Raw genomic sequence first — 12924 nt, forward strand, 5'->3', positions numbered from 1 at the left:
GCCCCTGCAGTGCGCATTAGGAATGTGTTGGGGAAGACCGTCTGGGTTACTCCTGCAGTGGGTAAAGGTAAACCCATGTGTAGGATTACTTTCGCCCAAGGACCTGGGTGCACTTGGTGGGTAATGCAGAGGGATGGAGAAGTCCGATGTGTGCCTCGGGGAGATTTGATTTTAGGTGAGAATAGCCAATGAACCGAACTGACAAATAACACTGTTATGGCAATTGGTGCCTTGCAACATCCCCATGCCACATGCAAAGCCTCCTGCTCCACCGACTGAGCCAACTCTGCCTCATTCCTCCAGCCTTATAGACTGTCATGAGAGATGGAACCCGAAGTTATGGACTAAATGAACTCAGCAGACATTGTGGAAGGATGGCCCATAGACTAAGGGAGTGATATCTGTGAGACCTGGGAAAGAAGGGGGTGGTGATTCCTTAGGATGTATTTGGAAACCTGAGCATAATGTCAGTGGTATGGAATAAGGGGTGGAGACTGTCCTGGTTTCGACCAGGATGGAGTTATTTTTCATTGGAGTGATGTCATGCTCACAGATATAGGGGGCCGGGCTCTCTCGGGAAGGCGCGGGATTTTCGGGTCTGGCCCGGCTGTGTGTGGCTGTGGGGGCGGTCACCGCGCTCGGTAAGCCACTGCTGCATTTTGCCCATTTCTTTGTGGACTCGCTATTTTTACTTTTGTTCTCTTGTTATATTTAGTAAATTCTTCTCTTTTTTTATTCAACCTATGAATTATTTCTTTGTTTGTCCCTCCCCTATTTCACCAGAGAGTGGGAGTGGAGGTGAACGGCGGGCCACGTGGCGTCTGGCTACCGGCTGAATTCAAACCTCAACACATGTGCACAGGCCAGGAGCAGGGCGCTCAACTCCTGCTTGTCCTTTGCTCTCTCCAGCTCGAGAGCCTGCGCTCTAAGATCTGCTCCAGGTCGTTTCTCCAAGAGGCGACAGCGGTGTTGATCTCTTCTACTCTGGCTTCAGCGGCTGCCTGTACCTACAAGAGAAGATGCAACTTCAAGAAACAGGAAGACAAAGACAATGCCCACCCCTCTCAACAAACCTGCTCTTTCTGCCGCTTTTACAGAAAAGCTCTTAAACAGCCTAAACGCTGTCTGCACGAGGAGCAGCAAAACGGCTGCGTGTTTTTCACGCGCACTGGTGCCACGACACACGACACACAGACTCTGGCGCAGCCTTTTGCAGCTCCCCGGCTTCCCTACGGGAAAGCCAAACCCACAGCACTAACAAAGAGAACCACGTGCCCGAGACAAAACACCTAAAAGTCGTGACCGCAGCCACAAATGGACGCAACGCCGACCACAGATACAAATGGAACATGAACTGACCTCCAAACGTAGACTCAGATATTGCTTCTCTTCCGGCGCTGTTGTGGTGTGACCCGCGCCAGGAGTCGCCAAGCGAGCTGACAGACTTGTCACCGTCTGTCCCATCTCCTTATTTAGAGCTTCGAGCTGCAGAGATTTTTGGGACTGCAGCTCCAGCTGTGCGGAGAGTTCGCACGCCTGTATGTGGGGAAAAACAATCTGCCTTGAGCAGAGGGGTCTCAAATCTCGGTGAAACTCCATCCAACGGATGCATCGAGATCATGGCTGTCAGTGCCCTGAGTTTGTATTTCAACCCAGGGAAAAGGCGCTTGGATTTCTGAAAGTAAGTGCGCCTTTCAAGCCCTTGCCAACAAGACTGCTCCAGCTTCCACCCGTCCCTCCTTTCCAGAAAGGCTCCGTGGCAAAGGCGCTCCACTCCTCCTGCAGCATCATAGCACGTCCGTGCCTCTGGAGATGCTCTTTGGCATTTCACCGCGGTCACTGCCTTTCATTTGGCTTCCACCACGCTCCTGTCGTGCCCCGTCCCTTCTCCCACGCACACCCCTGTGCTAATGGCTGGGGAGGACAGTGCGGGCGGAGGGACAAGAGCTTCAAGGCCTTCCTTAGAGGGCGGGCGAAGCCTGGCTTATGAGACAACGGCAAACCAAGGTCACTTCCCTTGCCCCCAACCACCACTGCCAGGGAACTAGACACCATCTTTGTGCAGAGATCGACAGAGGAAAAACCTTGCAGGGAGAACAACCAAGGCCAGAGACATCAGGGGGCACGTGGCTTGTGGTTTCATCTCACGGCCACAACGTTTGGACGGTGTGGGAACAGAAGCGAGACTCGGAAGAGCACAGCTGCTTTGTTCTTCCCCACCCACATGCTGCCCCCAAGCCACTGCTTTGCCCCTCAGCCTCGAAACAAGCCCCCTGAAGAGCCGCATCAGCTTTGCAAGGCGAGAGGGCAGGAGAAAGGAGCTAAAAGCACCCTCTAGTCTGACGCTCGTGACGTCCGCAGACAAATCTCTCCTGGATTTGTTCCCAGAATATTGTCTGCTGAAGGAAAAGAACACTTCAAAGACATGAACATGTTGACAGCCTTTGCATACCTTGGCCTTAGCCTTGTCCAGGTCCTCCTGCAAGCGGGAGTTCTCTGCCTTCAGGCGATTGCACTGGTGCGTCGAAGCGTTCAGTGCAGTTTCTGCTGTGTGCTGCTTTCTGACAGCATCAGCGAGCTCTCCTTGCAGCTGTGCCTCTGTTCTCTAGGGAAACAACGGCACAGGAGTGCAAATTAAAAGAAGCCCAAGTGCGTAGTTTTACTTCCAGTTACTAGTTCACAGGCCGAGATCACTTTTCTAAGTGCATCGCAAAGCAAAGCCATCGCATCCACGGGCAGAAGAGGGCATCTGCACAGCTGATGGTCTCCAGCCACCCCTGGCGAGCGAAGACAGCTCCAGAAATGTCATCTCTTGGGGAAGATTTCTGTCTCCCAGCACGTTCTCCTCGGAAGATGCCGAGACTGTGCCTTTGTGGGGTTTGGCTTGTTCCTTAAGTTAATGCTAAAATCTAACGGGATGCCAACGCGGGAGCTGTCGTTGGACTGCAGCCCTTTCTCCAGCGACCCGAGCCAAGGCTTCCTAGAGCCAGCTCTGTGTATCATCCTTCCCGCCGTTGTTCTGCTCCACAAACGAAACCCAACACGGGCCTCAGCGTTTCTACGTACGTGTGTGTCTATAAACATCTCAAGGCCTGTCAGAACCTTCCGCGATTCCAACAAACCCAGCGCAAAACAGAACCAAGCCGAGCGAAGGACTCCCGCGCACGGACCGTACACCTGCTGACTTTTAGAAGCGCCAGACAGCCTTGGGAACTGCTCTCCTTTAAGTCAGTCTTGGTCAGCGCTCACCTCACCTCTTTTTCTACCTTGTCGGCCTCGCATGTAGAGGCACCACCACTCACCATTTGTTCCGGGAGGTTGTTGTTCTGCGCGTCTCCCAGCTGCTGACGCAGCAAAAAGTTTTCACTTTGGAGCTGTGCCAGTTGGTGCTGCAGCTCTTCTGCCTTCTTGATGGCATCTTCTGTCTTCTGCTCTTTAAGAAGGCATACACCATACCACTCCAGGCTTAGACCACACCAGTGCAGTGTCTGCCTCTTGCTCTCTTGTAATTCTCTTTCTGTCTGGTCTAAAGCCGATGTCTTTTCCAAGAGGGCATTTTTCAGTTGCTCCACTTCCTTTTCCAGCCCATCAGCTTTTCTTTCGGCTTTGCTCAGCTGCCGAGACAAGCTCTTGTTTTCTTCTCGCATCTCAGCCATGTCCTCATGGAGCTTTCCTTGCACGCGAAGGCATTGGTGACATTCTCTCAGAAACACTTGTGCCTTGACCCTTTCAGATGGCTGATGTCTCCCAGGGCTCAGGTGGGAAGGGGATGAATCTGACCCCACCGTCGGTATTTGGGCTCTGACATCTTCTGCCTGTTCAAAGTTGAAGAACACAAATGGACAGCACTTAGGAAATCAGCTCAAACCAGGAGGTAGCAGCAGCATTTCATACAACCAGGCGAGGACTGTCAGCAGCTTGACAGCAGATTATCAAAGAGTTTTCAATAACTCTGCCTTAGACATTATTCCTGGAAAAGTCTTGCTTTGCAGTGGCATGGAATGTAATCCTAAAAGGAGGACTCGAATTCAAAATCTTTGGTTTGGCATACCTCCTGCCCAAAGCTCTTGCTCTCCTTGACGCCTTCTTCATCTGATGGCGACGTACGGACGGCCGACTCCAAGCAGGCGGCAGGCTCATCTACATTAAAAACACACGTTTTTGAAACCAGAGTGAGCTAACACAGCTCCTTGATGCCTACAGTGCTTTCCCAATCATCGTGCTTGCAGAGACAATCCTAGCACAGCCACACACCCCAAACCCAGGGGGACTTGTCAAAATGCAGATTCCAGACACGTCTCTTTTCCTGCTGGGGAATTCGTCTCCTCTAGCGCACACGCCTTTTCCGTGTGCCAGGGGGATGACGGCATGGCTCAAAGTGATCAGAAATGAGCCCCGAAGGAATGAGCGTCTCGAGAATTCTGCTTTCCAGGGACAAGGCCTGGCAGTGCATTTTTTCCTGGATCATCAGCCACACCACATCATCCTTTCCAAACGGCCCGTCTCCACGGCAAGCCGCCAGAAGGGCAGGCGACAGGCCTTCTCCCCATCCCTCCTCCACACCGGAGAGTCCTACCTGCTCTCCGCAGGGCGGGTGCACGCCGCCTCGCTGCAGCAGCTGCTGCCCCACGGGGAGCGCTGGATGCTGACACCCCTTTGCCTTGGCCTGGAGCAGCTTCTCCCTTCTTCTCCCGCTTGCTGGGGTCCACAGGCCGCGCGCTGCCACTGCGCCTGCGCCTGGAGAGACAAAGAGCAGAGCCAGTCGTGGGCACAGCTCACGGCAAGGAGAAGGGCCTGTTGTTGCCCGCCCTTTCCGTAGTGACCTCCCTCGAGGACGAACACCCACAGGCACAAAGCTAAGCCCCAGGGGAGGAAAAGAGCCCCAGAGCTTCCCAGGCAGTGCCCGCCTGCCTGCGCCCCGTTACCTGTCGGCCTTGTCCCGGCAGTCGGTGTCGTGCTCCTCCACCAGCAGCCACGCTGGGACAAAGTTGCCGCTGGTGGCTGCACGGTGCAGCTCGTCCGAGGCCTCCGGCTGGAGCTCATGGCCACCGCTGCTCCTGGAGGACTCAGGACCCTCCCCTGCCCCCATGCTCCTGGCCCTCCTGCACAGCCACCGCCAGATCCTCCTCATGGCCCGGCGGGGATGGGCACTGAACCGCCTCCCCTCGCTCATCCCTGGGGAGCGCTGCCAGGCAGGACTTAGTGGGCACTGCCGGGTGCCGGCTGCCAACAGAGGAGGCAACCCCAAGGAGTGGCAGGGCACGGGCAGCTGCCTGCGGGCTGAGCCACCACCAGCAGCGATGGCAGCACCAGCTCCACCAGCACCAGCTCCACCAGCACCCACACCAGCAGCACCAGCTCCACTCGCAGCACCAGCTCCACCAGTGCCACCAGCACCAGCCCACTGGCACAGCACTGGCAGCACCACCAGGTTACTGTGTGTGCAGGGCCTGGGCATGAACCCCTTTTATTGGGGGCTGTGCGCTGACATCATAAAGGGCTCAATGGGGGCTGGGAGGGGCCTGGGTGCTCAGAACCTCTCTGCGTGTACACAGGCCACGTTGCCAAGGGAAACAGCCCCTGGCGCACTGTCTCCAGGGGCACAGGGTTGCCAAGGCCACCTCTCCAAGGCTCCTACCTCCCTGCACGCTCTGTGGACCCCTCACAGGAGGGCAGGCCCAGCCCCAAGTCCCGAGGAAAAACTGAACAAGGCCACGGCTTTGACCTGGCTGCAAAGGAGTTAGAGGGAGCACTGAAAACGTACCAAACGTCCCTGGAGAAAAGCATTAGCCAGGATCCCTGTCTGATCCCATCTCGCAGCGGGTCTTCTGAGACCCTCCAGACCACTCTCCTTCCTCGGCACAGCAGGATGTTGATGTTCTTGAATAAAAGGGCCGAGTCCTTGCCTTCGGTCAAGGGCTGCACAGGGACTTTGATGGCCACTGAAAGGGAATGCAAGGGCTCAAACAAATGAATTTCTGACAGTTATGAAGAGTAAACTGTGATGGATGTATGAAAGCTTTGCTTGTGTTTTTCTGTATTTGTTTCTCAAGGACTCCTGACTCCTGAACTTTTTCCTGAGGTCCCTCTGTCTGTTTAGGATAGATTGAAAAGCTGGACTCTTTCATGCACCTTTAGGGGCACCCTGGTCACCACGATGTGCTGTTGGGGACAGCCCAGACCGCTCAGTGGGGCACCCACAACCCCCTGGATGTGTCTTTCTGTGCACCCCAAGACATGCTGGGGGCTCTGGGGGGATCCTCAAATCACAGAACGGTTTGGAATGGACTTTTAAAGGTCACTTAATCCAACCCCTCTGCAATGAGCTGGGACATCTTCAACTCAATCAGGTTGCTCAGAGCCCCGTCCAGCCTGACCTTGACTGTTTCCAGGGACGGGGCATCCACGGCCTCTCCGGGCAACCTGTGCCAGTGGTTCACTACCCTCATCATAAAGAATTTCTTCCTTCTATCTAGTCTGAATCTACCCTCCTTTCGTTTAAAACCATTACCCCTTGTGCGATTGCTACAGGCCCTGCTAAAATGTTTGTCCCCATCTTTCCTACAAGCCCCCATAAGTATTGAAAGGCTGCAATAAGGTCTCCCCGGCGCCTCCTCCAGGTGCCCACAGCCCGTGTCAGAGCTGTCTCCACCCACCCACTGCCCTCTCCCCAGCGAGACCCAAAGAGTCACAGACAAGCAACACTGAACCTCACCTGAGCAGACACAAACATGGTGTCTTCCTTGACAGAGACACAAGATTAGGAGACTGGCAGGGTGAAAAAAGTCAAGTTGAAAATAAAAAACCCCTCAAAGATAACTTAAGTTTCAGGAGTCCTTGCTGAAAAGTCACACCAGTGGAGAATCTCCAGCTGCAGGGGACCATCTGCCTTGGGCAAAGCTTATTTGAAATTGTTTTGAGATGGGTTTTGTACAGAGGAGCCCGAGTGGAGAACAAGATGACAAATTCCAAGCAAGTATCTTTAACTGTGCCGTCAGCACAGCTGCAAAAGAGCAGGGCAGATTGGAAAAAAAATTTTTGTTGTAATTGTGGTTGGAGCCAAGTAGGTTTTTGTGGTGGTTTAGTCCCTGCCGGGGTCTGAGACCACGTGGCCGCTGCCCCTCCCCCACGAAGGGAGTGAAATACAAAGCCCCGGGGCTGAGATAAGGAGAGGTTTAATACAACATTGCAACAGCAACACCACAAACAACAACAATAACAATGAACAGAGCAAAATCTCTCCCAATACAGCAGTGAGAACAGAGCGATGGCATAACACACGTGTTAACCGACCGTCTCGCTTTGGCGCCCAGATGTGATGTCCGCATGGTATCTGAATAACCGGGCTAGAGCTCCCCCCCACTGCTGGGGAAACTTAACCCTAATCTGGCTAAACCAGGACATAATCCACCCCTTTATTCTATACCATGTGCGTCACATCCAGTTGCCATTTAGCAATTAGCATTAACAAAGAAAAATTAACAAAAGCACAGTATAACTCACGGTGTGTTTTCACCCACAACCAAGTCCCCTTGTGGTACGCATTGGACCTCTCCATCCTTCTGCATCACCCACCAGGTGCACCCAGGTCCTTGAGCAAAAGCAATCCCGTGGATGGGTTTGCCTTTGCCCGGCGCAGGACTAGCCCAGACCATTTTTCCCCGCAGATCCCTCATGCGCACCACAGGGACTTTATCCCCGTCTACAACATGTGGAAGTTTTGACTGAGCCGGGCCAGCTCGATTGGCAGATCCTCTTGTGTTGACTAACCAAGTGGCCTTTGTCAGATGTGTGTCCCAGCGTTTGAAGGTTCCACCCCCCATTGCTCTCAATGTAGTTTTTAACAGTCCATTGTAGCGCTCGATCTTCCCAGAGGCTGGTGCGTGGTAGGGGATGTGGTAGACCCACTCGATGCCGTGTTCTTCTGCCCAGGCATCTATGAGGTTATTTTGGAAGTGAGTCCCATTGTCCGACTCAATCCTCTCTGGGGTGCCGTGTCGCCACAGGACTTGCTCTTCAAGGCCCAGGATGGTGTTCCGGGTGGTGGTGTGGGACACTGGATAAGTTTCGAGCCATCCAGTGGTTGCTTCCACCATTGTGAGCACGTGGCGCTTGCCTGGGCGGGTCTGTGGCCGTGTGATGTAGTCGATCTGCCAGGCCTCTCCATATTTATATTTCATCCAGCGATCTTCATTCCGCTGGGGCTTCACCCGTTTGGCTTGTTTGATCGCAGCACATGTCTCACATCCGTGGATGATCTCTGCGATGGTGTCGATGGTGAGGTCCACCCCTCAATCTCGAGCCCACTTGTGTGTTGCATCTCTGCCTTGGTGTCCCGAGGTCTCATGGGCCCACTGGGCTATGAACAGTTCACCTTTACGCTGCCAGTCCAAGTCCACCTGAGCCACTTCGATCTTAGCAGCTTGGTCCGACTGCTGGGTATGTTGCTGTTCATCAGTGGCTCGACTCTTGGGTATATGGGCGTCCACATGGCGCACCTTCACAATGAGGTTCTCCACCCGGGCTGCAATATCCTGCCATACTTCAGCGGCCCAGACGGGTCTGCCCTTGCGTTGCCAGTTGCTCTGTTTCCATTGCTGCAACCACATCCACAGGGCACTTGCCACCACCCACAAGTCAGTGTAGAGATAGAGCCTCGGCCACTTTTCTCGCTCAGCAATCTCCAAAGCCAATTGGGTGGCTTTCACCTCTGCGAACTGGCTCGATTCACCTTGTCCCTCAACAACTTCAGTGGTTTCTCGTGTGGGATACCACACTGCAGCCTTCCGTCGTCGATGTTTTCCCACAATGTGACAAGACCCATCAGTGAACAGGGCATATCGCTTCTCCTCCTCTGGCAGCTCGGTATATGGTGGGACCTCCACAGCACGTTTCACCTCGTGTTCTGGTGACATCCCACAATCTTTGCTCTCTGGCCAGTTTATGATCATTTCCACTAATCCTGGGGGGGTCGAGGTTCCCTATTCGAGCCCGTTGTGTTATCAACGCAACCCATTTACTCCACGTGGCATCTGTTGCATGATGTGTTGAGGGAGCCTTTCCTTTGAACATCCATCCCAGCACCGGCAGTCGGGGTGCCAGGAGGAGCTGTGTCTCAGCGCCGACCACTTCTGAGGCAGCTCGAATTCCTTCGTACGCTGCCAGTATCTCCTTCTCAGTCAGGGTATAGTTAGCTTCAGAGCCTTTGTATCCCCGACTCCAAAAGCCTAGAGGTCGGCCTCGGGATTCCCCAGGTGCTCTCTGCCAAAGGCTCCAGGAGGGGCCATTCTCCCCAGCTGCGGTGTAGAGCACGTTCTTAATCTCCTGCCCTGCCTGGACTGGCCTGAGGGCCACTGCCTGGGTAATCTTCTGCTTAATTTGTTCAAAGGCTTGTTGTTCCTCAGGGCCCCATTTAAAATTGTTCTTCTTGCGGGTTACGTGGTAGAGAGGGCTCACAATCAGGCTGTAGTTTGGGATGTGCATCCTCCAGAACCCCACAGCGCCCAGGAAAGACTGAGTCTCATTTTTGGTGGTTGGTGGGGCCATGGCTGTTATCTTGTTTATCACCTCCACTGGGATGTGGCGACGCCCATCTTGCCATTTTATTCCTAGGAACTGAATCTCCCTTCCAGGCCCCTTAACTTTCTGTCGCTTGATGGCAAAACCGGCCTTCAGGAGGATTTCAATTACCTTCTTTCCTTTCTCAAAGACTTCCTCAGCTGTGTCCCCCCATACAATGATATCATCAATGAACTGCAGGTGTTCTGGAGACCCACCTTTCTCCAGTGCAGTATGGACCAGTCTATGGCAAATGGCGGAGCTGTGTTTCCACCCCTGGGGCAATCGATTCCAGGTGTGCTGGATACCCCTCCAAGTGAACGCAAACTGTGGCCTGCACTCTGGTGCTATTGGGATGGAGAAAAACGCGTTAGCGATGTCAATCGTGGCGCACCACTTGGCTGCCTTCGACTCCAGCTCATACTGGAGCTCTAGCATGTCCGGCACTGCAGCACTCATCGCTGGCGTAACTTCATTCAGGCCACGGTAGTCCACGGTCAGACTCCATTAGCCATTAGGCTTTCTCACTGGCCATATAGGGCTGTTGAAAGGTGAGTGAGTCTTGCTGATCACCTTCTGGCTTTCTAGTCGACGGATCAGCTGATGGATGGGGACCAGGGAATCTCGGTTAGTGCGGTACTGCCGCCGGTGCACCGTCTTGGTGGCAATTGGCACTCGCTGCTCTTCGACCTTAAGCAACCCCACCACCGAGGGATCCTCTGAGAGGCCGGGTAAGGTGGACAATTGCTCAACCTCCTGCAGGGCAGCTATACCAAAGGCCCACTGGTACCCTTTTGGGGCTTTAAAGTACCCTCTCCTGAGGTAGTCTATACCTAGGATGCACGGGGCATCTGGGCCAGTCACAATGGGGTGCTTATGCCAGTCCTTCCCAGTTAAGCTTACTTCAGCCTTGTAAGAGTCGGTCAGAAGATCAGCATTGTCTCAACATTGTCATCAGGGACATGGACAGTGAGGTAGCTGACAACGGCCTGTTTGGAGCACAGTTGCCGATCCCTGGAGTGGAATGTGGTGCTGTACCGGGTCTGGCTGAGCCAGAATTGGTTTTCCCCTGTAGCAGCCCTCATGGTGCTGTGTTTTATGTTGGGAGCTGGCAGGGTGTTGACAGCACACTGGTGTTGTGGCTACTGCTGAGTGGTGCTTACACAGCACCAAGGCTCTTTCTGACATTTTCCCCCCAAAGTGGGACGGGGTGGGCAAGATCCTGGGAGGGGACACAACCAGGACAGCTGACCCGAACTGACCAAAGGGATATTCCAGACCATATGACGTCTGCTCAGTATAAAGCTGGGAGAAAGGAGGAAGGGGGTGGGGTCACCCTTGGTCCTCCAAGGCAACCACTACGCGTATTGGAGCCCTGCTTCCTGAGAAGGCCCGACATAGCCTGTTAATGGGAAGTAGAGAATAAATCTGGTTTTTTTTGCTTCCGCGCGCGGACCTTTGCTTCGCTTTGCTTGTATTAAAACTGCTGTTGTTTTACCCACAAGGGTTGTTTTGTTATCTTATTTTCTTTCCCTACTTTGCCCTATTGAGAAAAAAAGGGGAAAGGGGGGGAAGTGATAGAGCGACTTGGTGGGTACCTGGCATTTAGCCAAGGTCAAACCACCGCAGGTGCAAAGGCTCCTGAATGCAGAACTGTGTGGCACAGGCAGTGCAGTGCTGTTCTCCTGAGCACTGACCCGAGTGGTGCAGGCAGTGCAGTGCTGTTCTCCTGAGCACTGACCCGAGTGGTGCAGGCAGTGCAGTGCTGTTCTTCGGTGCCTGAGCCGTGCAGTACAAAGAGTGCTGTGCTATTGTTCGGTACCTGGGCCTAGCCAGAGCTGTTGGAGATAATTGCATAGCCATTGTCAAAAAAGATGGATCGCAACTGTTGCCATAACATCGATGAAGAAACTTTGCTTCATTATAATACCAAAACATACCTCCTGGTTGAAGGTTACCCACCTCCAAGACTGACCACACCTCGGACACTCCCCCTGTGCACGCGTGATGGCCTCGCTTGAGAAGGGCGGAGAGATGATAATTGAATTCTGAGAAGGGCGGAGACCCCTGAGGCAGAGGAGGAGCAAGGTGTGTTACTGAGCATAAAAGATGACTTCTGGACAACGAAAATGGGAAGCTTCCCCACCAAGGACCACGACGATCGACGACGCAGCATCAGCTGGACCCGGGACCGTTAGGGTGTCGTGAGATCAGCGGTGGTAGCTATAACCTCTCTCCCTCCTCTCTCTAAACTTAACTCTACTTTTCTCCTTTCTTTCACCCATCTCTATTGCGTGCTGCTTCACAGGCAACACGATAAAGTTTCACTGTTTGATTACTGCTATCCCCTTTGGTGTTGGTCACCTTAATTTTGCACTTTCGAGATCGTAGCAAACGAACCATCACGAGTCCACCGAGTGGACCGTGACACACGGCTACCCACAGATCCAGATGAAGTCCCAGGCCACAGTTTGCTTTTACCTGGAGGGGTGTCCAACATACCTGGAATCGACTGCCCCAGGGGTGGAAACACAGCCCCACCATTTACCATGGACTGATCCAGACTGCACTGGAACAGGGTGAAGCCCCAGAACATTTACACTACATTGATGACATCATTATATGGGGTAATACAGCAGAAGAAGTTTTTGAGAAAGGGGAGAAAATAATCCAAATCCTTCTGAGAGCCGGTTTTGCCAGAAAGCATAGTAAAGTCAAGGGACCTGCACAAGAGATCCAGTTTTTAGGAGTAAAATGTCAAGATGGACGTTGGCAGATTCCAATGGAGGTGATTAATAAAACAACAGCGATGTCCCCACCGACTAACAGAGAGGAAACACAAGCTTTCTTGGGTGTTGTGTGTTTCTGGAGACTGCACATTCCAAATTACAGTCAGATTGTCAGCCCTCTCTATCAAGTGACTCGGAAAAAGAATGATTTTGTATGGGGCCTGGAGCAGCGACAGGCTTTTGAGCAAATTAAACAGGAAATAGTTCATGCAGTAGCTCTCGGGCAGTCCGGGCAGGACAAGATGTTAAAAATGTGCTCTACACTGCAGCCGGGAAGAACGGCCCTACCTGGAGTCTCTGGCAGGGAGCACCAGGGGAGACTCGGGGTCAACCCCCAGGGATTTGGAGTCGGGGATACAGAGGATCAGAAGAGCGCTATACTCCGACCGAAAAGGAGATACTGGCAGCATGTGAAGGGGTCGGAGCTGCTTCAGAGGTGATCGGGACTGAAGCACAGCTCCTCCTGGCTCCCCGACTGCCAGTGCTGGGCTGGGTGTTCAAAGGGAGTGTCCCCTCTACACACCGTGCAACTGATGCCACGTGGAGTAAATGGGTCACGTTAATCACACAACAGGCT

The 12924-nt window shown here is 53.4% G+C and overlaps 1 protein-coding gene across 1 annotated transcript; it reads right to left on the minus strand.

Annotated features, from left to right (window-relative positions):
- Positions 1 to 675: 675 nt before the first annotated feature.
- LOC141933357 (coiled-coil domain-containing protein 144A-like) lies at positions 676 to 4866 on the minus strand. Its single transcript, XM_074847950.1, has 6 exons — positions 4577 to 4866; positions 4052 to 4140; positions 3303 to 3815; positions 2453 to 2605; positions 1360 to 1536; positions 676 to 1007 (listed from the first exon to the last, which is right to left on the minus strand). The coding sequence occupies exons 3-6, from the start codon at positions 3654 to 3656 to the stop codon at positions 879 to 881; spliced, it is 813 nt and encodes a 270-aa protein (XP_074704051.1). The 5' UTR covers positions 3657 to 3815; positions 4052 to 4140; positions 4577 to 4866; the 3' UTR covers positions 676 to 878.
- Between the last annotated feature and the right edge of the window lie 8058 nt (positions 4867 to 12924).

The sequence above is a fragment of the Strix aluco genome, chromosome 22 (genome assembly GCF_031877795.1).
Source record: "Strix aluco isolate bStrAlu1 chromosome 22, bStrAlu1.hap1, whole genome shotgun sequence".
Taxonomy (NCBI): Eukaryota; Metazoa; Chordata; class Aves; order Strigiformes; family Strigidae; genus Strix; species Strix aluco.

Coding starts and splice junctions, on each gene's coding strand:
- LOC141933357 (XM_074847950.1), bottom strand. CDS start 3,656: ATGGCTGAGATGCGAGAAGAAAACAAGAGCTTGTCTCGGCAGCTGAGC. Junction 2,606..3,302: donor ACAACCTCCCGGAACAAATG/GTGAGTGGTGGT, acceptor TTGTTTCCCTAG/AGAACAGAGGCACAGCTGCA. Junction 1,537..2,452: donor TGGACAAGGCTAAGGCCAAG/GTATGCAAAGGC, acceptor CCCCACATACAG/GCGTGCGAACTCTCCGCACA.